The sequence below is a fragment of the Anabrus simplex genome, chromosome 4 (genome assembly GCF_040414725.1).
Source record: "Anabrus simplex isolate iqAnaSimp1 chromosome 4, ASM4041472v1, whole genome shotgun sequence".
NCBI lineage: Eukaryota > Metazoa > Arthropoda > Insecta > Orthoptera > Tettigoniidae > Anabrus > Anabrus simplex.
Window position 1 is genome coordinate 258,652,871 of NC_090268.1, and position 25,158 is coordinate 258,678,028.

Below are 25,158 nucleotides of genomic sequence, written 5' to 3' on the forward strand. Positions count from 1 at the left end.
ACAAGGTTCGCGATCCACGGCTTTCACTTCAAAGTCTGTTGCACGGATCAATTCCATGAGCCATGTGAAGACTGTAGTTGTTCATTGTGTGGCAAGCTATGCGATCGATACCACATGCAATTTTGTGAGAACCGGCGTATGTCGCTTTAGAAATTCTGCTTGGAAGAGAGTTAATACTGTCAGACTGAGAATTATTTGATGAAATTGTAATTTATATTAATCTACTTTGTACAGTATGTAAGTTTCTGTATGGCCATTGGCTGCAATAAACGTATTATTATTTTAAAAAACATAACATGAAAATATCTATCAGAACCAATAACAGAGAACTTGATTTATTAAATAACTCTAACTCAGTTAATAAATCTAATGTTTTTTCTAAATCTGGAGTATACAGATTCCAATACAATAACTGTAGGTCTTCGTATATTGGACAGACTGTACGTAACATTAATATCAGATACTCTGAACACATCAATGCCATAAAATATAACAGATTCTCTGCAATAGGACAACACATACAAGATTCTAATCATAATTTCACCAGTATAGATAAAGACTTAAAAATACTTAAAGTTATTAACAAAGGCCCCCTTCTAAACACTACTGAAAATTGTTTTATCCATCTTGACCAATACTTCAACCCCATCTTAAATTTAAATGTCATTTCTGAAAAACCTAATATTTTATTCAACTACCTTATCCACTTCATCAAAAATGCTAATTTTACAAACCCAAATTCAATATTCCAGACCTTATATAGTTCATACCAACAATTTCCACTTCCTATAACCCATATTCCTAATCCACCTTAAACTACTTCACTTCCTCATTTACTTCCCTTTTCTTCCCTTTATTTATTTCTCCTTCATTTTTCTACCTCAACTTTTTCTTTCCTTATTACATTATTTTTTCCACTCTCCTAATTGAAACGTCGTATGGCTTTTAGTGCCGGGATATCCAAGGACCGGTTTGGCTCGCCAGGTGCAGGTCTTTCTATTTGACACCCGTAGGTGACCTGCACGTCGTGATGAGGATGAATTGATGATGAAGACAACACATACACCCAGCCCCCGTGCCAGTGGAATTAACCAATTAAAGTTAAAATCCCCGACCCGGCCGGGAATCAAACCCGGGACCCTCTGAACCGAAGGCCAGTACGCTGACCGTTCAGCCAACGAGTCTGACACTCTCCTAATTGATTTACATTTTCTAACATCTCTAATGATTTTGACCACTCTAACTTTCAAATTTATATTTTACGCTGTTCTAAGATTGACCTTCAAGATGTATCACGCTATGTCATTTACGCTCCTCAACTGTTCCAATATTGCATTTTTTAGTATTTTTTTCTCTTCACAATTGTTTTTTCTATGTCATATGTTTCAATAACTTCATTAATTCTACTTACGTAACTTTTGGAAGCACAGTGCCGATCTACTCTCCAAGAACTTGCTCCGTACTTCAAATACATATTTGATCTATGACTTTTACATAATTTTTGGATCTATCAACATTCAGTGATAATCTCTAAAATTCTACAGTGCCTCATGAACTGCAACTGAAATCTTCAAGTACTAACTCCATACTACATTTAAGTGCATATTTGATTCTTCTTCACACACAGTGCTCTCTAACATGTATGTCTTAATAACGTATTTGATCTATGACTTCTTCATAGACACGCATTACTGATATTTAAAATTATACAGTGCCTCATATACTACAACTAAAAATATATATTTGACTTTAGACTTCTACATAACTTTCAAATCTCAATGCACAGTGCTTATGTGTTATAAGTGCTCCATAAACTACATATGACAGCATCATCTAAACTTAATTTTTACCTGTGCATCTTATTTGTGTTTTTTTGCTATATTTCAACGCACAGTGCTCCTTAAAGATTTTAGTGCTTCATTAGCAGAAACATAACAAAATTATTTAAACTTTGCATTTTATTTTTCTATGAATTGTTGTACATTTCTTTGTAATTGGCTGATGATGACCATGAATACTGGTCGAAACCGGTACCAATTTTAATTAAATAGGAATGTAATCTTACATTTCTTATTTTAATAGTATTGAAAGGTGGAACCATTATATACCTTCTTTTAACTTAATACTGTTTCACTATGCGTATACTGTATATGAGCTTGGAAAAGGGCCACAATGTACCCTTTCCAATAACTGTTGATTTTTGGTGCCATTTCATGACACACACCAACAAGGTCAGACAGAACACTGCTTATGACAGCAGACCTACAGTTCCAGCAGTCAATCACCAGGTGGCCAGAACATTATGCAGTCGGTCGGATGTACTGTAATTTGAATGACCTTCTGTATTCACATTTTAGTTCCACACCGCCACCTCCTTTAAAGGCCATTTAATCTATGGTTTGAGGGTGTAGCATTCCAACTGTTGAACCTCCTGCCATACTGGAGTGAAATGCTGGATATTTCAAGATTGAGAAGCCTGAACAATCAGTTTTAGTTCACACAGAACATAGAAAGCATGGGATCTAAGAATAAACAATCTGTAGCACACTGTTACCAATCATTGAAAAAATTGTATGGAAAGAAACCATATTTTGATTGATTCACACGAGAGTATCATTCTCGGAGGTAGTCCATAAGTGCGAACCATGTAGGGTTGAAGAGGTATGTATGAGGGCAAATGTATACATACTGTCTCTGAACAAGGCAAATTAACCAGGTGTAGTTAAAATCCCCTGCCCAGCTGGGAATCAAACCCAGGTCTCTCTGAACCTAAAGGCTGCTGTGCTGACCTTCAGCCAAGGAGCTGGATCTTTTAAAGGAAATCAGTATAGTAGTGTATTTATTTATGAACAAACAGGCTTCCAGCCCCAATACATGTTCAAAAAACAATAAGTCTATTGAAAATAATATTAATAGTTATAATAATAATAATAATAATAATAATAATAATAATAATAATAATAATAATAATAACAACAACAACAACAACAGTTAGCTGTAGCAGTCACCGACTCATGGTTCCAGCAAACTCATGACGTGTCCTTATGCGCTCAGCAACTTGCGTCACATTCATTGTTCCCTGACCTACTCCCGATCAATACCAAAACAGCGACAGTCAGCAATTACATTCCAACCAACCATATCACAAACAAAAAGTCCCTACCTTTATGAAATCACATATCATTTACCTAACTCCACCCACTAAACTATGTACTCAACACAATACTCCCCTTCCCATTAATTTTATCATACTATGTCCATCCATTGCATATCATCCGATTATTAAACACGCTTCCCATAGACATACATCACTATTCCAAACACGAACCCCCTTGTCCACCATCTAACTCTCCCTCTTTCATTCTGCACTCACAGGACTTTTTTACTGCACATAAATACCTGTTCAACTCGCTCCCGCTTTCCCACTGCTTTATAATCCATCATAAAATAGACTGCTCATCCCCTCTTCCCAATAGTTTCCGATGCTCAGCACTCGGTAATCTATCTCTTATCTTACTCGTTTCTACACAGTCACTTAATAAGTGAAAATCGTCATTCACTGCCTCGCAAAGTATACACATTGTCCTGTCCCTCCCTTGTAACCATACTTTATTCCTATGCAATTCCATAAACCACCACATCATCCCATACCTTTTTGACCTGTCAACGTATCTAATATTTATCCCTGCTACCTCTTCTATTTTAATAAAAAAATTCAGCGAATTTCTCAGTCTACTTTCCCCCAATAATTTCTGCCTATGAATATCTCTAATCCTCCTCACAAGCATCCTCGTCCCTCTAACTTCTGTCTTCGTCCAAATCTCCCCCCATAGATGCCCTAATCCTATCATCTCCAAATAACCCTTAATTTTTTCTAGCCATCCGCCCTTATACATGCTCTTACGTTGCTGTTCATACGCTGCCTGTAAAACCCTTCCACCTTCCTGTCTTTTTAAAATCATCTAGTATCTAACTATTCTTTTCACACCCTCCGGAAATCAGTATAGCATATTTGCTGGAGTCAGTGTTAGTGAGTGAAACTGTAGTTATTTGGGCCTTGTATTGGAATAAGTGCCCCAAGAACTGAAAAAAAAAAGTACATTCTTAACATTTCCTCAAAGGGGTTATGAGGAAGCTCCATTTAGGATAGCTCCCGTTAGTGCCTAGATACAACCCTTAGAACTCTAAACTTTAAAATTTCCCAGTCCTGTGGTGGAGCAACATCAGCAGCAATGACTTTATCTGAAAATTTGATATATTTTGTGCTACTTTGGTGTTCTTCAGATTTTTTCATTCTTAACATCATTGTGCTCTTCACAGTCAATATTTAGGGAAAACTGGAGGACCAAAAATATGATTTAGCAGAGTGATGTAACTTGAATATAAAGTGTAAGTTATGCTTCAGAAGAAAAAAATAACTAATCATTTTGCTGACTTCTAATATTCCAAATGTATCTTAAATCAAATGTTTGTAAATCATTAACTGGGAAAAGTGAGTAATTTTTTCCATGAGATACTCTTTTTATCTCTTTTGAACTAAATACCTTATTTTATTCATGTCCACAGTGCCACGTTAGTGTGATACCTATATACGCCTGTATGAAGGAACGGACTCTGCACAACTTCACCTGGTGTGTCAGTTGTGCCATTGCATTTTGTGTTGTTATATATTCATTGGCTGGAACATTTGGCTACTTGACATTTGGATCAAATGTAACTAGTGACATCCTGGAATCATATTCTGGTTCAAACCCACTGGTCCTCATTAGTATAGTTGCTATTGCTATCAAGACATTCACAACTTATCCAATATTACTGTTCTGTGGAAGGTAAGTGTTCCTTAATGTGTAAGTGTATAGTTTAATCCTTTTACAGGATCTGGAATTCTGTATTCTTTACGACAAAGTTAATATTTAGTACATGTTTTATCCTTGGATCATCAGTTATAGCTTAAATACCATTTAAAACTAGAAGATAAAGGTATCACACAACAAGAAATAATTACAATTATATAAGGGCTTATATAGTTTGTGGTATGTAATTATTAAGCCAGCCAGGCAATGAAAGAAGCAAATATTTATATAAATCTAAAAGTTAAGGAATAAAAAATTAGCAAGAATATATCTTTTCTTAAGAATTGTTTAAATAACAGTCTTATACCAAGCTTCCTTAAATTTATGCAAAAGAAACACAGGATTTTCAAATGGCATGACAGAACTCGAACAAAAATCAAACTCTCTTTGGCTGAAAAACAAAATTAAATATTTGTATACACTGACTGACAGAGCAAATGCAACACCAAGGAGGAGTGGTTCGAAAGGGATGAAAGTTGGGGAAAAAACAGAGTCGGCACGGAAGAATAATTGATGTTTATTTCAAACCGATATGCAGGTTATACAATGCGCACGGCATCGACTCAGTAGGATGTAGGACCACCGCGAGCGGCAATGCACGCAGAAACACGTCGAGGTACAGAGTCAATAAGAGTGCGGATGGTGTCCTGAGGGATGGTTCTCCATTCTCTGTCAACCATTTGCCACAGTTGGTCGTCTGTACGAGGCTGGGGCAGAGTTTGCAAACGGCGTCCAATGAGATCCCACATGTGTTCGATTGGTGAGAGATCCGGAGAGTACGCTGGCCACGGAAGCATCTGTACACCTCGTAGAGCCTGTTGGGAGATGCAGGCAGTGTGTGGGCGGGCATTATCCTGCTGAAACAGAGCATTGGGCAGCCCCTGAAGGTACGGGAGTGCCACCGGCCGCAGCACATGCTGCACGTAGCGGTGGGCATTTAACGTGCCTTGAATACGCACTAGAGGTGACGTGGAATCATACGCAATAGCGCCCCAAACCATGATGCCGCGTTGTCTAGCGGTAGGGCGCTTCACAGTTACTGCCGGATTTGACCTTTCTCCACGCCGACGCCACACTCGTCTGCGGTGACTATCACTGACAGAACAGAAGCGTGACTCATCGGAGAACACGACGTTCCGCCATTCCCTCATCCAAGTCGCTCTAGCCCATCACCATGCCAGGCGTGCACGTCTATGCTGTGGAGTCAATGGTAGTCTTCTGAGCGGACGCCGGGAGTGCAGGCCTCCTTCAACCAATCGACGGGAAATTGTTCTGGTCGATATTGGAACAGCCAGGGTGTCTTGCACATGCTGAAGAATGACGGTTGACGTGGCATGCGGGGCTGCCACCGCTTGGCGGCGGATGCGCCGATCCTCGCGTGCTGACGTCACTCGGGCTGCGCCTGGACCCCTCGCATGTGCCACGTGTCCCTGCGCCAACCATCTTCGCCATAGGCGCTGCACCGTGGACACATCCCTATGGGTATCAGCTGTGATTTGACGAAGCGACCAACCTGCCCTTCTCAGCCCGATCACCATACCCCTCGTAAAGTCGTCTGTCTGCTGGAAATGCCTCCGTTGACGGCGGCCTGGCATTCTTAGCTATACACGTGTCCTGTGGCACACGACAACACGTTCTACAATGACTGTCGGCTGAGAAATCACGGTACGAAGTGGGCCATTCGCCAACGCCGTGTCCCATTTATCGTTCGCTACATGCGCAGCACAGCGGCGCATTTCACATCATGAGCATACCTCAGTGACGTCAGTCTACCCTGCAATTGGCATAAAGTTCTGACCACTCCTTCTTGGTGTTGCATTTGCTCTGTCAGTCAGTGTAGAAAGAACTCTTTTTCTGAAAGGTAAGCTTTATGAAGCTCATTTAAATGTTGCATCATCTGGCCTCATTAGAATGGGAATCATTTCAAAAATTTCTCATCGTTAAGATTGATAGCATAGTAGCCAAGAAATTACTTACCTTGGAGAAGAAGACTCAAACACTGGCACGAAAGAAACCCTTTAGGCCACCTTCATTAAATAATTTAGTTGTAGATGAATCCCCTGTAGTTCTTCACTCCCTTGTCAAGAATCTAACATATGTTTACTTAAATACTAGTGAACTCAATATTTTAGAAAAAGGCCCAAAACTGAATTGGCCAATTACTAATAAACTTAAAGAATCCATAACTATGATAGCGGAAGCAGAACAAGCTACAACGTGTGAAAATAAAGTTTGGTGAATAGTCCTGTACTATCAACATTGATGAACAATGCACGACAGTGACCTTACTGTCCTTCGAAATAGTCCCCTCCCATAATTATGCACCGCTGAGATTGACGATACATGTCCTGGAAACTTTGCAAGAAGGCTTCCTTTGGGATGGTGTTCAAAAACCTCGTCACGTTTCGTTGGATGTCAGGAATATTGTCAAATCTCTTTCCTTTCCAAGCCAGTTTGAGTCGTGGGAATAGGAAGAAGTCTGGAGGATTGAGATTTGGCGAGTATGGGGGATGTTCAAGTTGCACCATGCCCTATTTTTGCCATGAACTGTTTGACAGGACACCAGGTTTCATCCTCAGTGACAATACAGTTCAAGAAATTTGGTGTTACATCCGCCATTTCAACAAAATCCTGTGAAGCCTCTAAATGTGCCTGCTTCTGAGCGTCCGTCACGTGATGTGGCACAAGACGAGAACACTTTCTCCTCTTCCGTAACTTCTGGGAAACAATTTGATGCACGGATTCACGGTTAATCTGCAGATCATCCACTATCATGTGCACAGTTAATTGCCGATCGTTCATGATTAATTTCCTCACCTTCTCACTGTTTTTGTCACTGACGGCAGTCGCTGGTCTTCCGCTACGGGGGTTGTCAGAAACACTTTCCCGGCCTCCTCCTAAATGGACGAACCACTTGTACACACACTTAAAGGACAGTGCTTGATCTTCATAAACAAGTACCAGCAACACATGCCTTTCTTTTGGTGTCTTGCCAAGCTTACAACAAAACTGTACATTGATCTTTTGGTCATTCATGTTCCAGTTTGCAGTTCAGAACCAACGCACTAAACACGCACTGTGTCAAACAGGTCTTACACGGCACACACACACACACACACGATGCTCAATTGAACAACGTTGGGAGCAGATGGTCAAAACCTGCTGCTACACACGTACCGCATTGTGTGTTGCCAGTGTTGCCGGATCGACCATTCTGACTTCATTCACCAAACTTTCTTGTCACAGATTGTATATCTAAACTCCAACACACCAAGCTAGACAAAGTTAGATTCGAGATTCGTAAAAATATCACAAAATATTTATATAGTAATAATAATAACAATAATAATAATACCTTCACTAAAACTCTTGAGGCAGATTTTAAGAATCCTAAGCATAAAATTAAAGATAATGTTTTGGTCATCACCAAGGCTGATAAGGGAAAAACTGTAGTTGTAACGAATCTTCAAGAATACATCCATAAAACTGAGCGGTTTTTCTCGGACAGCTCATTCAGAATTGTCAACAGAGATCCAACACAAAGTATTCAAAGGAACCTTAGAAAGATTTTAAAGAATTCCTCCTTCTTACTAAATGAACATGAAATTAACAAACTGCACAATATGAACCCCAGTATTCTAATAGCCAGGGCGTTCCCCAAACTTCACAAGGAAGGTACCTCCTTAGACCAATCATAAACTGAGCCCTATTTATAAGGTCTTGAAATATGTACGTAATTTCTTGAAACAACATTACACTTTTGAATCTAAGAAATCCATAAAAAACTCGGTAAAATTTTGTAGAATTACTCAAGCAAGCTTTACTGTTCAACCAGAATACAGGTTATGTTCATTCAACATCATATGTATATGAATATCCCAGTAAATAAAATTATTAAAATAATTAAGAACAACTTGATTAAATACAGGAAACTCGGTAATCCAGAGATTGAGGAATTTTTAAACCTTCTGAAGTTTGTTCTTTCCAATAATTTTTTCAAGTTTAATGGTACCATTTATCAATAAGAAGGACTCCTTATGGGAGCATCTGTTTCCGACATTACTGCAGAGATCTATCTTGATAACCTTGAAAAGACTTAAAATTAACAATAAAACCAAAGGTATTGTTCATTGGATTCGGTATGTGGACGGCATTTTTACTGCTGTAGGCTATAGATCAACTCAATCAGATAGATCCTTCAATTAGGTTTACCTTAGAAAATGAAAATAATAAGTCATTAAATTTTTTAGACATTACCGTAACCAGAAATTCACAAAATTTCTCTTACTATCTTTAGAAAACCAGTGCATACCCTTAATACTATAAAGAAAGGATTCTAACCATCCTGGATTGCATAAAAGGTCAGCTTTCTTTAGTATAGTGTATAGAGTTTACAAACATTCCTTTATCTGAAAAAGATCATAAAAAAGAACTAGACATCATTTTTCATATAGCGTCCCACAATGGTTATAATAAGAACTTTATTGAGAATATCATTGATAAAGTCACAAATAAACCACTTTCCACTCTAACTAAAGATCGTAAAAAGAAGGATAGAAACAAATATGTTCTCTTCACTTTTAATAATGGTAACATTTTCCAGGTAACACATTCTCAAAAAAACACAACATTAATGTAGCCTTTAAAACAATCAATAACACCTCCAAATTACTTTTTAATCTTTGCTATACTAAGGACAAACTTAACAAATTTTTCCAACTCCAGTGTTTACAAATTGACGTGCCCAAAGCCGAGCTCATACATTGGGCAAACTGGCCGTAGCTTCTATATTCTTTACCAGGAACATGTTAAAGCAAAACAGTACAATACATTTTCAGCCTACGCCGACCATATCTCAGATTTTCATCATTCTTTCTCTTCAATAGAAAAAAATCTTTCTATTCTTTTTACAACCAGGAAAGGTCTCCTTTTTGAATATGTATGAAAATATCTTTATTAATTTGTACCAAAGATTGAACCCTGTAGGCATTCTGATTGAGTTGTCCTATGTATTGAATACTTTTTCTTCCCATTCCATACCCTCCCCTATGCCTACATTTCAGGTCACTCCCACTCTCCTATCCAACACACTACCCACCTCCCTATAAGCCCCTCCATCTCGCCTGCAACACACTCAGGCACAGCAGACCCTCCAAAGCAAGATGTGGATAAACCAACTTAAGCCGGCGTGGATGTAAGTTGCTTTTCTATCGCTTTTTGTCCTGTTTTTTACCTCCCACTTTATTTTTAACAATCTGGTTTGAGCCTGATTTCACACAATGTCCCTCACGTACAAGTCAAGATTTTCCAGACACATAATGTAGTATTATAACGTCTAAATCAGCATGATCCATTTTAAGAAGAGCCCAAGTTGATGCCTTATTTTACAATCAGTGAAAGAATTTTAGACAACAAGGACTTGATGTTTTAACCCTTATATAAATGTATCCATTTCTTTTGTGTGGTAACTTTATCTTCTAGTTTTAAGTGGTATTTAAACTATAGCTGATGATGTCCATGATCTAAGGATGAAACGTACTAATTTATTTTACTTAAATTGATGTTTGTATTGTAAGGTAGGACTTCTGTGAACTCTCTTATAAGCTTTACAGTAATAGTACAGAAACATTATGAAGTTTATAGTATGTAATTATTTTTTGGGATCATAAACCAAAAAGTATTGTTGATAATGCCTCCTCTTAAATTTGTCTGAAATGTCAGTGGAGTGAATCCAAGTGCAGTGGAGCTTGTACAAATGTAAATTTATATTAAATCTGCATCTTTTTATGTTGATACTCATCTAGCAGATTTGGTTTCACATATGGGGACATATTAAACAGCTCTCATTTAAATAGATTCCCTGAATTGCAGACTGTGAACATGACTAGAAGTCTCTCTCATTTGTCTTAAGTAGATGGTTAGCTCATTTTTTAACCACTCCAGAACAAAAATAATCTGTAAATCTTTTAAATTCCTTTGTGCAGATATATGGTCTTCATCTTGATGTGAAGGGAAGTGAAGTAAAGGAAAGGAAGGAAATAGCAGTGTGGTATTGTGAGATAGTTCCTCGTAATCATAGAGTTATGATTAAGTTCTCTTTGAGAATCCTAGTCACTTGACAGTGGTTCTGTTTTTATTACCGTGATCAGTAAAAGTCAGGACAAATTGTGGCAACCCTCCAGCTGTCTTTCCAAATTTATTCTGGCTGTTCTTGTAGGCTCCATCCTCATCACATGCCCGTACCACTGTAGTCTGTATATGCTGATTTGGTCTAACAGGGATGTCTTTATTCCTGCTTCTTTCCTCACCTCTTAATTTCTTAACTTGTCTATCATGGTCTTCTGGATGGTGGATCTAAGAAATTTCATCTCTCATGCTTGCAGTCTTGATGAATCTCTTTTTGTGGGGGTGCACGCTTCAATACCATAGGTCAATATTGGTATGAAATAGCTGTTAAACATCATCATTTTGGCCAGTTTTGGAATCATGTCATCCCATAAAAATGTTCTTACTTGTTGGTAGAATGCTGATTCCTTTTGCACTCTGTTTGTAATTTCCTTTCTGACCAAATTATTACTGGACATTACACTTCCAAAGTAAGGAAAACTATCCACACACTTGCTGGATGCCCTTCTCTGTTGACTGCCATCACCACTGTCTTGGTCTCACTGATGTTGAGATTATATTCCTGGAACTGAGATTTCCATACGTTGAGTCTGGTGTGTACTTCCTCTTCTGTTTTACCCCAAATCATTATATCATCAGCAAAGGCCACCTAACTTTTCCTTGACGTTCTTCATTATATTGTCCATAACAGTGATGAACAGTAGAGTGGGGACAGTACACTTCCTTGCTGAACTCCACTCTTGGTCTCAAACCATGATGATCGACCTTCCCCAATTTGTACACAACTAGTACGGTCTTTGTACAACATCTGAAGTTTCCTTACCAGTCCTTCAGGCACATTTCTTTTCCTCAGGCACTCCCGATCTCATCTCTCATAACACTATCATAGGCCTTTTCTATATCCAGGAGTACAATGACTAGGTTCTTGCCTTTTCCCCAGTATTTTCCCATCAGCATACGGGTGCTAAAAATTAGATCCATTGTTGATCTGTTACTTCTGAATCCATATTGCTCCTCCTCTAACTGTGGTTCAGTTATGGTTCTCAATCTTCTTTCTATGATCTCCTCTAGAAGTTTTAGCCCATGAGACAGCAGTGTTATTCCTCTATAGTTGGTGGGTTTCCGTCTGCTGCCTTTCTTAAACAGGGGAATTATAATGCCCTTGCTGCAATCTGCAGGTATTTTGTTGTCTGTCCATACAGCATTTAGTACTCTGTGCAGCCATTGTATATCCTAGATGCCTGTTGCCTTTATCATGTCTGCATTCACTTCATCTGCACCTGAAGATTTTCCTTTAGGCATAGATTTTAAGGCTGTCTCAGTTTCTGTCCAGGTGATGGGAGGTCTGAGACAAGGATGCATCTTATCACCTCAATTATTTAACATCTATGGTGAATATATCATGAGGCATGCCCTCGACAGTTGGGAAGGAGGATTTTTGATTGGTGGGAGGAGAATTAATAACCTCCATTTTGCAGATGACACCAAACTTGTAGCCAGCAGTGTACAGGAGCTTGTCGAAATAATGGATCGTGTACAACAGGAAAGTCACAAACTTGGCATGGAAATTAATTGGAACAAGACAAAACTAATGATTGTCAATAAAGGTACAGAGATTCAGCTGCCACAGCACCTTAACAATCTCCAAAGAGTCTGTCAGTTTCCTTATCTTGGTTCAATAATCGAGGATAAAAGTAGCTGCGAAAAAGAAATCAAATGTCGCATCATTCTAGAACGTACAGCTATGGCAAAATTAAAGAAGATCTGGCAAGATAGAGCAATATCTATGAATACGAAGAAAAGATTAGTCCATTCGCTTGTGTTCTCGATCTTCCTATACGGATGTAAAACTTGGACCATAAAAGCTAAAGACAGGAACCGAATCAACGCCTTTGAAATGTGGTGTTGGAGAAGGATGTTGTGAATACCGTGGACAGCCAGGCAAATAAATGATTCTGTCATCCGGGAAATTGAAATACAAGAAAGTTTATGCCAAGTTGTGTACCAGAGAATCCTGCAATTCTTTGGTCACATTATGAGAAGAGGGGATGACAACCTGGAATTGTCCAAGGAAAAGTTTCTGGCACAAGGACACGAGGACGGGTCGCAAAAAGGTGGGTTGATCAAGTAAGAGAGATCATGGACTTACCATGGAGAGTTACAGTCCAGAAAATGCAAGTACGTACAGAATGGTATCAGCTTATAAAAGAAACAACAAAGTCCTTGGGTCACGATACTCAGTCATGAGTAGAATGACTGGAGAGAGAGAGAAAATATTTTTTCAGCTATAACTTTTATAACATTTTGTTATTTAATTGGTATTTAGTGGAGTTTTAAATCTCTGTCAGGACATAAATGATTCTTTTTCAATGGATAACGTTGGAATTCTGCAACGTTTGTTCTTATGTGTTATGATTTTTAGAACACTTAAGTTGGTAATGTTACCTATGGCAACTACACAAGCCATGCTTGAACCATGCCATGCCATACCAAGCCAATCTCCATCTCTCATCACGACCATGCAGACCACTCTGTTCTTCTAAGTTTAATATTTCTCAGGTTCAGTGATTGGCATGCTTAAATTGTAAGTGAAAAGAAGAAACATGACTAGGTGCAATGCATGAGACTGGTGTTACGGTATATTCACGGGTAAGTGAATTCAGCTCAGACGAGTTTTACATGAGCATTAAGAAATATTGATGTGTGAATTTTGTGACAAAAGGCTTGAGTTTGAAATATGGGACATGGTGATGAAAAACATCAGGCACAGCTAATAGAAGGGATCATTGAAGCAGCAGTTATCCCTGGGAGAATCACTCACCTGGGTGAAGGAGGTAAAAGAAGATAAAAATGACTTTATTATTGACGTATTTGAGGTGTTCTTGAAAGATGGAATTAGTGATGACAAGTTAGACAAATCTAAGATGAGGGAGTGGTTATGTAACTACATAAAAGGTAGTGGAGACTTGCTGTCTGCTGATCGCTTTCAGAATCATTACATTCCTATTGTAGGTGATGAAAATTAACAGGAGCTGATGACAACCATTCAAGATTGAAATAAACTGTTTGTTCTTTGCAGTGAACTTATGGACAATTCGGGGGGGGGGGGGGGGGGGAACGAACTATGGTTTAGTGAGTTGTTCTGTCCTTTGGAAAAGAGGAACGGATAGGATGTGTACAGAAGGTCATATGGGATCTCTGGCAATGAGTTTGAAGGCTGCTAGCAGCGCTGTTATCAACTTGAGCATATCAAAACAGGGAGTAATGATTCACGTCAATACTGTGTGTGTGTGTGTGTGTGTGTGTGCGTGCGTGCGTGCGTGCGTGTGTGCGTGTGTGTGTGTGTGAGAGAGAGAGACACACACACATTAGTTGCAATGATGCCAAAGTGGATTGACCCTTACTGGGAGGGCTACATAACTGTCCTTTCCAATGCTAAATATTGCTATTCTGCAATCCAAGGAATGAGCAAGAAGCATAACTTCTTGTTATCAAAGAATGGGATCAGTACTCTGCTGAATAAGAAAGGCAAAGGGTGACTGGGCTTAATTCCAGAGGGGGGAAAACAGGCAAATCCATGACCAGCCACCAGGCGTACACCAGAAGTGGTGAGGAAAGTGAAGCCCCTTGTCTCAGGTGGTAACTTTGTCCCCCAAAGGACTGTTGCATGTAAGTTGGAAAGTCTGTTTCAACAGTTAACACCATAATCAACAGGGACCTGCAATTAGAAAAGCTGCATAAGCACTGAGTTCACAAGCTGTTGCCTCGTCACGTTTTGGAACATCGTTCTGATGCAAGAAAGCTGTATGAAGGCTGTCTGGCAGGAGACTTATGGAAAAATGTGGAGATATTAGACGAAGCATATGTGTACCTTAGTGATTGTAACAAATCCCGTTCGATTTATTACCGCCCTAGACACACAAAAAATTTAATCAAACATTGTATAAAGAATGCCAGGAAAGTTTTCCAAGGGGTTTCATGATCATCACTGGATATTGCTACAATGGCAAATTAACCATTCGCTATGTTTCTAATAATGTGAAGGTGAACTCTACATACTATCAGCAAGAGGTTTTAACACCCATTTACAACACAGATATCCCAGCACTGTATGGAAGGGTGATAAATCTGGTATGGGTACATCAAGATAAAGCATCCAGCCATACCTCTCGTTCAACTTGTCTGTTCTTAGGGAGAGTGGAGATGGAAACTGGAATATGTGCAGTTCTTTTTACTGACATTCTGGTGAAGGCACCCGATGGGTCACCTATGGACTTATATGCATTTGGACTCCAAAAAAGGGCCTTAGGAAATAGACGTCCATGCACTATTAATGGCCTCTGGAAAGCCTATCAGGAGGAGTGGGGTAAGATAGACATGCTAGCTCTGTGAAAATGTCTGCTACAATGGAAATTACATTGTCAGGCTATAGCTAAAAATGCTGGCTTTCCAATTGAGCATGATCATTGGTGGAGACTTGGCTTTTCATAAGTTAATTACTCTTCAAACATCATCCCCAGAGATCCCAAATGACCTTCTTTATTTAGCTGCCAGTGTGGAAGAGGATATCCAGGAACAGTTAGATGCATGAGACCTATGAAAGGGATAATGCTTGGAGGGAAACAGCTTTAGAAGTTAGAGTGTTTCAAGTACAGTACCTGCAAAGTATCATATAGGAAAGTGGAAGAAATGATAAGGAAATAATCAAGCATGGGAGACAAGCAGGAGGATTCCTGAAAAGTGTCAGAAGCCTGGTTTGGACCAAGGATGTCCCTCAGAGAAGCAAAAGAGTGATATACAGGACATACTATGCACCTATTCTGACATATGCAGCAGGAACTTCAGTAATAAGGCAGAGAGCTGTGACTAGGATACAGAGATACAGACATGTGAAATGAAATTTCTGAGAAGCAGGATAAGAGTGACAAGAATGGATAAGATGAGAAGTGAGAAGGTTAGAGTTACAGTAAAAGAAGAGCCACAACAGAACGGGATAGAGAGATCTAGACTTATGATGGAATGGACACATGAAGAGAATGACAGAGGAAAGGATACCCAGGAGGGTGCAAAAAATGGAGATAACTGGATCAAGAGGAAGACCAAGAGACAGGTGGATAAAAGGAGTGGAAGAGTGTGTGCAGAGAAGAGGAGAGGACTGGGCAAGAGTGAAGAGGGAGAAGTGGTGGGAAGACAAGAGGAGATGGAGAGGCTTATGTTCCAAGCAGACCTGGCCAATATCTGGAAACTGCATATGACAGTGATGATGATGATGACGATGATGATGATGATGATGATGATGATGATGTGGTGTTCGATAAAACCATGGGTGCCATGTGCTCACAAAGTGTTACAGATACCCTGTGTAAGTATAACATTCAATTTGATAATTTTTTTGGCATAGTTACTCATTCAGCTCATTATATGGGTGCATGTATGAATACCTTGGGCTCTGTTGGTGACACTACCAGCTAAGCTGCACATACTGCCGTGCAAGGTCCCATTTGTTCCGCTATGAGCTAAGAGTTCCACCCGTTCATATCACCACGTGCAGTGTCTACTTACAACTGCAGAAGAATTCTAAAACTTCATATTCAGTTTGCACAGTTCCAACAATCAACCCTGCAGTCATATCAACATAGCTTGATTACCTAATACACCAAGCTGCTTAAGCTGATTCAGTGTATAATTAACTCCTCACAGATTCTTTTAGAGAGTATCATCTACACAGTTGTTACTCAAACATTTGTATATACTTGTATATTTTTATTATAAATGTCACGTTACATTGTGTTCAGTCTTAGTACCATAACACTCGGTCCACAACCGTAATGTATTGCCAGGACCTACTGAATTCTATCTGAAACACCATATGTTTAAAAAACAATTTGACTCAAGTTGATCCACAACATACAGCATCTCATTTGTACTTCTATACCCAGACTTTTTAACATATTTGTGTACTTGTATTACATATTGCTCACCTATTGTCACTCGTAATATTTCACTTTCATATGCAACATTTTTAGCACCATAGCATTTCGCCTAATTCAACCACACATCATAGTGCTAATTATATATTCATTTCATACTGTTCTTACTGCTCATTAGAAACATATTTTAGGATTTCGTCAAATATTGTGTGTTGTTTAAATATGGCTGATGACGACCCTGAGTAGGGTTGAAACTAGTCCCCTGTAATGTAAATACACTCAGTATAAATATAACTATGTATTGAATAGGTGGAAAACTTTTATGTTTATAATTTATATGTAATCTCAGTTCAATAGGACCAACAACATAAAATTCATAACCCTTGATCACTAGCCCCTTCCAGGAAGTACCAAAAGGGGCTATCACAGGGCTGGCATGTAACGATATTGGAAACTACATTTTTTATTCAAGACCAGGCTGAGTTAATTTGTTTGTAATTAATGGAAAAAAAAATTTCTTTTCTCTTCTGAGGACACTAACTCTTCTAAGCAAGTTGCTGATACTTTTTTTTTTTTTTTTTGGACTTCAGTGATTCCTGTTTTTAATATTTCTTTATTCCTCTGCAGGGAAGCAGTAAGTGTTCTGTGGACAAATCTGTTTCACCGCAATCAAAGTGATGTGGCAGTGACAGAAAAAAGGCGGCGAATTATCATTGCTACTCTCTGGTTCTTACTATCTCTTGTACTAGCTATTGTCAGCCCTGACATTGGAGTAGTCATTGATATTCTAGGAAGTCTTGCTGCGATCTTCATTTTTGTGTTTCCAGGTAAATAAACTACATATTTTAAGAATGCATGTGCCATGCATTTATTACTTTAGATTTAACTACAATAAAGCTTTGGATTGTAAGCATAATTTGTTCTGTAGATGTGCTTGTATTCCAGAGCACTCGTACATCAAAGCAAGTTTTTCCATAAGAAATAATTTAAATGTAGGTGATTCATTCAATAACCCAAAAATATAAAGTATATTGATATAAAATTATAAATACACAATATAAAATAAAAAGACACACAGTAAGACAGTAAGACTGCATTTTATCATATAACAGAATTTTGTCTCGTGTGAGGGAGAAAAGAGGAGATGAGATGAGATGAGATGAGAAGTGCTGAAAAATCAAATCTCTCTTATGATAATCCCCTTCATGATCAGAAACTAGGAATAGGGTGTGCAGTTAGCAGCGACAGAATATTAGGCACATTTTTTAAGGAGGCAGTTAATAGTGGAGGTACAATACATGTGAAAAACATTTTTCAGATACTATTTTTTTTTTTTTTTGCTGAATTAGCTGAGAGCGATTGTAGTTTTGCATTAATTTTGCATTTACTTTTTTTTTTTCAGCAGGGTTTAGGGAGAACTCGTACTGTCAATGATTTCTTGCAGGCCATTCACAAAATGTTTATTGATAAAAATATCAGCGTAAAACATATGAGCTGCACAATCCCCTGATTTAACCAACCCCCTGTGATGCTCCATGTCTAGAGGCATGATTTTTTCACATTAATTTTTGAACGATTTCATGAGAAGGACACTAATTTTTGCATTATTTTGCGAAATAGATATTGCCGTATCGTTTTAATTTCGCTTTAATAAAATTCTAAAATTAATCATAAAGGTTTCATTATTGTGGTTCTGAATTATTTATATGAATGGTAGATGTATAAATTATATACCTGGTACATACTTTTGAAGCCATTTCCAGACTGCAGGTTTGTCTACCTTCTCCAGCAGGATGTTGGCTTTGAGTAGCATCACTGTTGTTTTGTGAATAAATTCTATTTTTTCACTCTTAGCTTTCTTTTGCATATCTAATGAGAGTGCTATTGTTGCCTGCAGTTTCACTGTTGGAGTGCTGAATTTATGTTCTGTATGTTCCTTATTTTTAAAACAATGTTTTGAGACAGTATCTTTTTTCTCCCACTCGATACGAACATTACAAAATTTACACGTTAAAATATTACTTTCCGAAACGTATAAACCTTCACTCGCAAACTGTTTAGCTCTGCTGTGCGCCGTAACACTTGTCGAGTGACCCCTCTTCGCTACTATCTGTGATCACTTTCTTAGTTTTACCTGACCAGGAAGCCGAAATACACCAGTCAATTAATTGTGCTGCTTGCAGACGTCATTAGGGATTCCAGGATTGCACAATGCCATGAGGAGACAGGCTGGGATGGGATTACCAGCCACCACAAGAACAACATTCCAAACATTTTGTTTGGCAAGAAACCTGGAGCCAACCCCTTTTCTTTGATGCCATGTCTTAACACGTTCCGTGCGGTTCGGGTCACCATGTGCCCCGAAACATGTTACTCTTATCCGTCGGTGTGAACTTCCCAGAATTGCGAAGTAAGTAACTACGTCCTGGTTACGAATTTCCGTTAACTAATGGCAACATAGTGTTCCAATTGAAGCAAAGGATCGAGGCATACTGCTAGTTTTGATCGGCCCACCGGTGACCCGAAGGAAGTTTTTTTCATCTTCCATTCATACCGCTTCGGGTCACCCTGAGTTCCGATTGTTGTCTGACCTATATTTTTACGCGGGAATCGCTTAGCGCGGTTACGGTGAATGAAGAATAGAGTATTGCTGCCCGCAGATAGTAGATTGTTGTTTAAGGAGTACCACCTTTCTGATATCTGCTTTCTACATTGCTCTTAGGAAAGCCAATAGAGGTTATTGGAGTTATTGGAATAGTTATTGACATATTTACTATCTTCCGTACATAATATTTACAAGCAATTTCAAGTCCTTTTTAGGTATGGAGCTTTCACATTCTGACACACCGGTGGCACGGAAAAGAAAGAGGCTTAGGACAGCATTGGGGTGGGCCTATATCATGTTCTGTGCGGTTCGGGTCACCATGTGCCTCGAAACATGTTACTCTTATCCGTCGGAGCGAATTTCCCATAATTGCGAAGTAAGCAACTACGTCCTAGTTACGAATTTCTGTTAACTAGTGGCAACATAGTGTTCCAATTGAAGTGAAGGATCGAGGCATACTGCTAGTTTTGATCGGCCCACCGGTGACCCAATTACTTCCGGGGTCATTTCTGTTTCACGCAATCGTTGAATCGGAACACTGTCGCACAGGTAAATACGCTGGAATGTCTCCTCAACAATAACGCACACAACAAGTGCACTTGCATTGTTTAGGATTTAATACTAGGGAGAAAACAAAGTCAAATTCGTCAGGTCACCGGTGACCCGAACCGATAATAACTAAAGGCAGCATCGGGTCACCGGTGGGCCGATACGACGTAACATTAATTCATCGAAATTCACTGCCGCAGGGAACGTGTTAAAGAGATTTTCCAGAACATTAATGATAACATATTTCTTTCCTGTTGATGAATCTTTGTTCGCTCTTCCTTTTCTTTTCATACATAATCTTGGAACAAAATGTCAAGTTCGTTATTCACCACAGATTTTGCTGTAATATCGCGCTTATCGCAAAATAATTTAAGTTGGCTTTAGAATGGCCTTATTGCTTTAATTCGCTTTAATTTGCAAACATAATATCCATATTTTCTTAACCAGAAACATATGATTCGTAAAGATATCACAAAATCGCTTCAAAATATTTTTTGTCACGTTTATCGTTAATGCGAAAAATCATCCCTCTATGACCATGTCTAAATGGTTAGCATGCTGGTCTTTGGTCACAGGTATCCTGGGTTCGATTCCCAACAAGATTTTGAATTTTAACCATATCTGGTTAATTCTGCTGGCATGGGGGCTGGGTGTATGTGTCGTCTTCATCATCATTTCATCCTCATCACAATGCGTAGACCGCCTATGAGCATCAAATCAAAAGACCTGCATCTGGCGAGCCAAACTTATCCTCAGACACTCCAGGCACTAAAAGCCATACACTATTTCATTACCCCTGTGATTATTATTGCTGGTGAACATTAAAAGATAAAATTTAGAAGACAATCTGCACACCTTGGATTAACATCTGTCTACAGATCAATTTAATTTCCCAAAGATAATTATGATGCTTGTGGATGATTTTGTAAGGAAATACCTTAATCCATTGACTGCCAAATTTTCTTACTGTAATTTAAACTGTTTTCTGAGTTTCTTAAAGCATCTGGTAGAAAGGGAAATTGATATCAAGTACACTCTTGTAATAACTACCATCTATCTTGAGCCCCAGATTGGAATCAGGCCTAACAGTAACTCACCACAGCAACAGGAACTCAGTTGTGAAAACAAAATGCTAATACATGTAATTTCTTTTTTTACAATTTGTTTTACGTCACACCAACAAATATAGGTCTTATGGTGACAATGGGATAGGAAAGTCTAGGAGTGGGAAGGAAGCAGCCATGGCCTTAATTAAGGTACAACCCCACCATTTGCCTGTTGTGAAAATGGGAAGCCATGGAAAACCATCTTCAGGACTGCCGACATTGGGGTTCAAACCCACTATCTCCCGGATGCAAGCTCACAGCTGCGTGTCCCTAACCACATGGCTAACTCGTCTGGTATATGCAACCCATAAACTATAAGAAACAAAATAATATCCTTGAGTTATTGTTTGAGTATGATGAAAATTAGCATTTCTAAAACACACTCATCAGATAATTGGATTATCCTGTACAATGAAAATGTATGTGCAACATGCTTCAGATACATACATTGTAGTAAGTTGGGTTGCTTAAAGTAACAGGTGCTGCAATGAAGTAGATTTTCAGTCCATGCTCCCAATGTGTTGATAACCTTTCTGCTTTTCCTATGAAACAGAACGGTCTACTCTTACTAAAGATGAATACTGCAGGTTCCTATTAGAAGCAGACAAGTCTTTATATAATTCACTAGATGGGGTTTAAATCATTGTACATGAGGGAAGGGTAGGTAAACATATTTTATAGATAGCATGGTACTACACAGTAACAAAATTGTACTTACGTTTCTAATCATTCCATTATTTGAGACTCTCTTCTTTAGAGTAGATCATCCCACTGCAAAGATAAAACAGAATTGCCAGCACATCAGGTATTTGGACTGAAAAATGTACTTCTCCAAAGCATCTGTTACTTTAGGCAACCCAACTTGCTGAGCTGTACGTATCTGAAGCATTCTGTAATGTATGTATGTATGGTGGTGGTGATGGTGGTGATTATTGTTTTAAGAGGAAGTACAACTAGGCAACCATCCTCTAATGTGTGTGTGTGTTTTTTAAAATCATATAACTTTGTTTCTTATTTCAGGAATCTGTCTACTGCAATCAACTCTTCACAAAGATCCATATTTACTCCTAAACAAGGACAGATTTGCTATTTTTGCTTCATTTTTGTTTATTTTAGTTGGTACTTTCATCTTTGGTGTTGTATTAGTGCAAGGATCTGAAAGATTCTCTCGGAAATCTCATTCTATGAATCAAATTTGTATATAACATTTGACTTGCTGACTGTTGTGAACTCTAGAGAAATTTTTTTATTTCTCTATCTTCATATGTAGAAGAAAAATTTGGGCAAAGAAATCCATGGAGAAAAAGCTGTTTTTAACTTCTGCAAACATTGCCATTTTTAACCATTTATTAACTGCTAGTACTACAGAGTACTATTTTAAATCTTTATAATGTCATTTTTCATTACATTTTCTTGTAGTCCTTGAAGACTTCCATGATCAGTCCCGGGGAAGTATTATTTTCACTTTTGATATTATGTTAACACTTTAAGTGCCTAGTTATAACATGCATTCCTACTGTTCATGCTGGTTCTAGTTTTTATTTCTCATTTCCATGCAGTTGTGTAATTCTTATAAATGTAATTTCTGTAATAAGTTTTCTTTTCTGTTTGAAGTCCTGCATGGAAATGAGAAATAAAAAGTCCTGCTAACTGTATTGATACTGTTCACTATGTCAAACATTTTATTTTTCTACATGTTTGTAATCATGAATATTTCCCACTTGTTGAGCCATTTCATGAACATCATGCTTTTAGAGAGGAATTTATGTCACCCCCTGCCACTTTGAACTTTTTGGCTAGTTTAGGTAGCCCTATTGTATTTCTCCTTACAGTGCCATACATGTCAGCTACACTTCCAGATACCCCTAGTTCAGGCACATGTGTGGTGTTAGTCTGAGTTGTAGTATAAATGACCATGTCTAGTATGTACCTTATTTCAACACAAAGTACATTAGAAAGAGTTTGATACCTGAGCAATTGCAATTATCAGGAATACTAGCTGCAGTACTAACATATCCACAAAGATGCACACGAGATGCTGTCAGTTGGTACAATTATTTTATTTACATGTATTTACATATTAAACACATGCATAACCTTGATCACTGCTGGCGCAACAAAACACTCATATCACCAAGCCGTCATTTTGACAAAAGCCAATCGCTGCACATGGAGAATACAGCCTTGGAACACAAATAAGATAGTTGACTGCTTTAAAAGCATGTCCATATGTGGTCACAAGCATAACCTTGCTATACCATGACTCTTCAACCAATAACTTCCAGCAACTCACTTAACACTAACTCTCAATAACTAACTTCACCGTTAAGATCGTCTCTTTATATATATCCTGGCCAGGCTTACAAGCAATACCTTCATGAAAATTCTAGAGTGCCTAATACAAAGATTATAATGTATGGAATATTCTCAATCGTTCTTGTGCCTGTTACCATTCTGGACGTTAGAGTGTGTTTCACAATTATGGATTACAAGTTATAGGCCTATATACAGGTAAGATTAAATTATAATATTAATTCACAGGTATTTATATTAACAGAACTGATATAAATGTCTATGTACAACACATGTTTCATGACATAACCTCACGTACAATACGATCATTCGACTACGTAAATAATAATAATAATAATAATAATAATAATAATAATAATAATAATAATAATAATAATAATAATAATAATAATAATAATAATAATAAAACTTTCATGACATAACCTCACACACAATGTGATCGTATCATAATAATAATAATACAAATACTAACTTAATGTAACACTTCACAGCCATACATACAAGTAATAATAATAATAATCATGATCATAAAATAATAATTATAATTTGAGCTTGGTATCTGCATTAGTTACCCATGGGGGAGAGAACATTGTTTTCAAGTTATACCTGTTATCACACTTGCGTCAGTACCTGTGATTGACGGGACAATCATATAGAATGTGCAAAGTTATCTAACTCCGTGGCTACTTTCCACCAATATTCAGGCATGCGGTTTTACTTTGGATGCAGCTGTAATCCCATCTATCGGAGATGAGTGGTAGCAGAGGAGACAAATCACATCACAACAATGGTCAATATAATGTTATTGTTAATGAGTTTTATGAGCTTTCGATATTGTAGATCTTCACATTTAGTTTTCTTGCGGCTCTGGAATATTGGAGCATCTAATGTAAAGGCAGTCCTTCCTTCTTTCATGACTCTCTCTTGTCTTATTCTTCAAGCGATCATTCCTTCACGATTTTTTCTCATTTTTATAATCATCTTCATAGCTTTCCGTGTTGATACAATCTTACAATCTAATGACCATGCTGTTTTACACTTTAAGACAGTCATAACAAAAAACATTGCCAGTTAATATGACAATACAATATTCCATGTTAACAGACATTGATATGGTCTAAGTAACAAAAGTCAAAATTCATTATTCCATTATCATAGTTGGTATGGAAAAGCTGTATAAGGCATAAATGATTGGAACTTGTATTCTCTATAACTTTTGCTGCGGTATTTAATGCGTTTCGATAGGACCAATAACATAGGTATTTAAAAAAATGTTAGGCACTTTCCCCTAAACTACCATTTTATCCAGCTTTAATAAAGGATTATTTATAACCTAGACTGTAGTACCTTATTCCCAGACTTTACATACCAATTTTCATTAAATTCTGTTAACCCATTTTCTCATAGTTTGGTGTTGATATGGAACTTAGCAGCAAAAATCAAAATTCATGAATATCTCTGTTATCATAGCTGGTATGGTAAAAATGTATAACATAAATGATAGGAAATTTAATTCTATATAACTTTAGTTATGTAGTACTTATCGATAAGACCATTAATAACATAAATATTTGAGAATTAAATTTAAGTCCTTCCCCTAAACTATCATTTCACTCAGTGTAAATAAAATTATTTATAGCCTAGATTGAAGTGCATCTTTCTCTGACTTTACATAC

The 25,158-nt window shown here is 37.9% G+C and overlaps 1 protein-coding gene across 1 annotated transcript in view; it reads left to right on the forward strand.

Moving 5' to 3' along the window:
• Positions 1–22,613, forward strand: part of LOC136871865 (sodium-coupled neutral amino acid transporter 7) — a 30,587-nt gene extending 7,974 nt beyond the window's left edge. The window contains exons 4-6 of the mRNA XM_067145508.2: positions 4,567–4,829; positions 17,537–17,736; positions 22,190–22,613. Coding sequence (XP_067001609.2) covers positions 4,567–4,829; positions 17,537–17,736; positions 22,190–22,374 — 648 coding nt within the window. The 3' untranslated portion in view covers positions 22,375–22,613. The remainder of the gene's footprint in view (positions 1–4,566; positions 4,830–17,536; positions 17,737–22,189) is intronic.
• Positions 22,614–25,158: the final 2,545 nt, after the last annotated feature.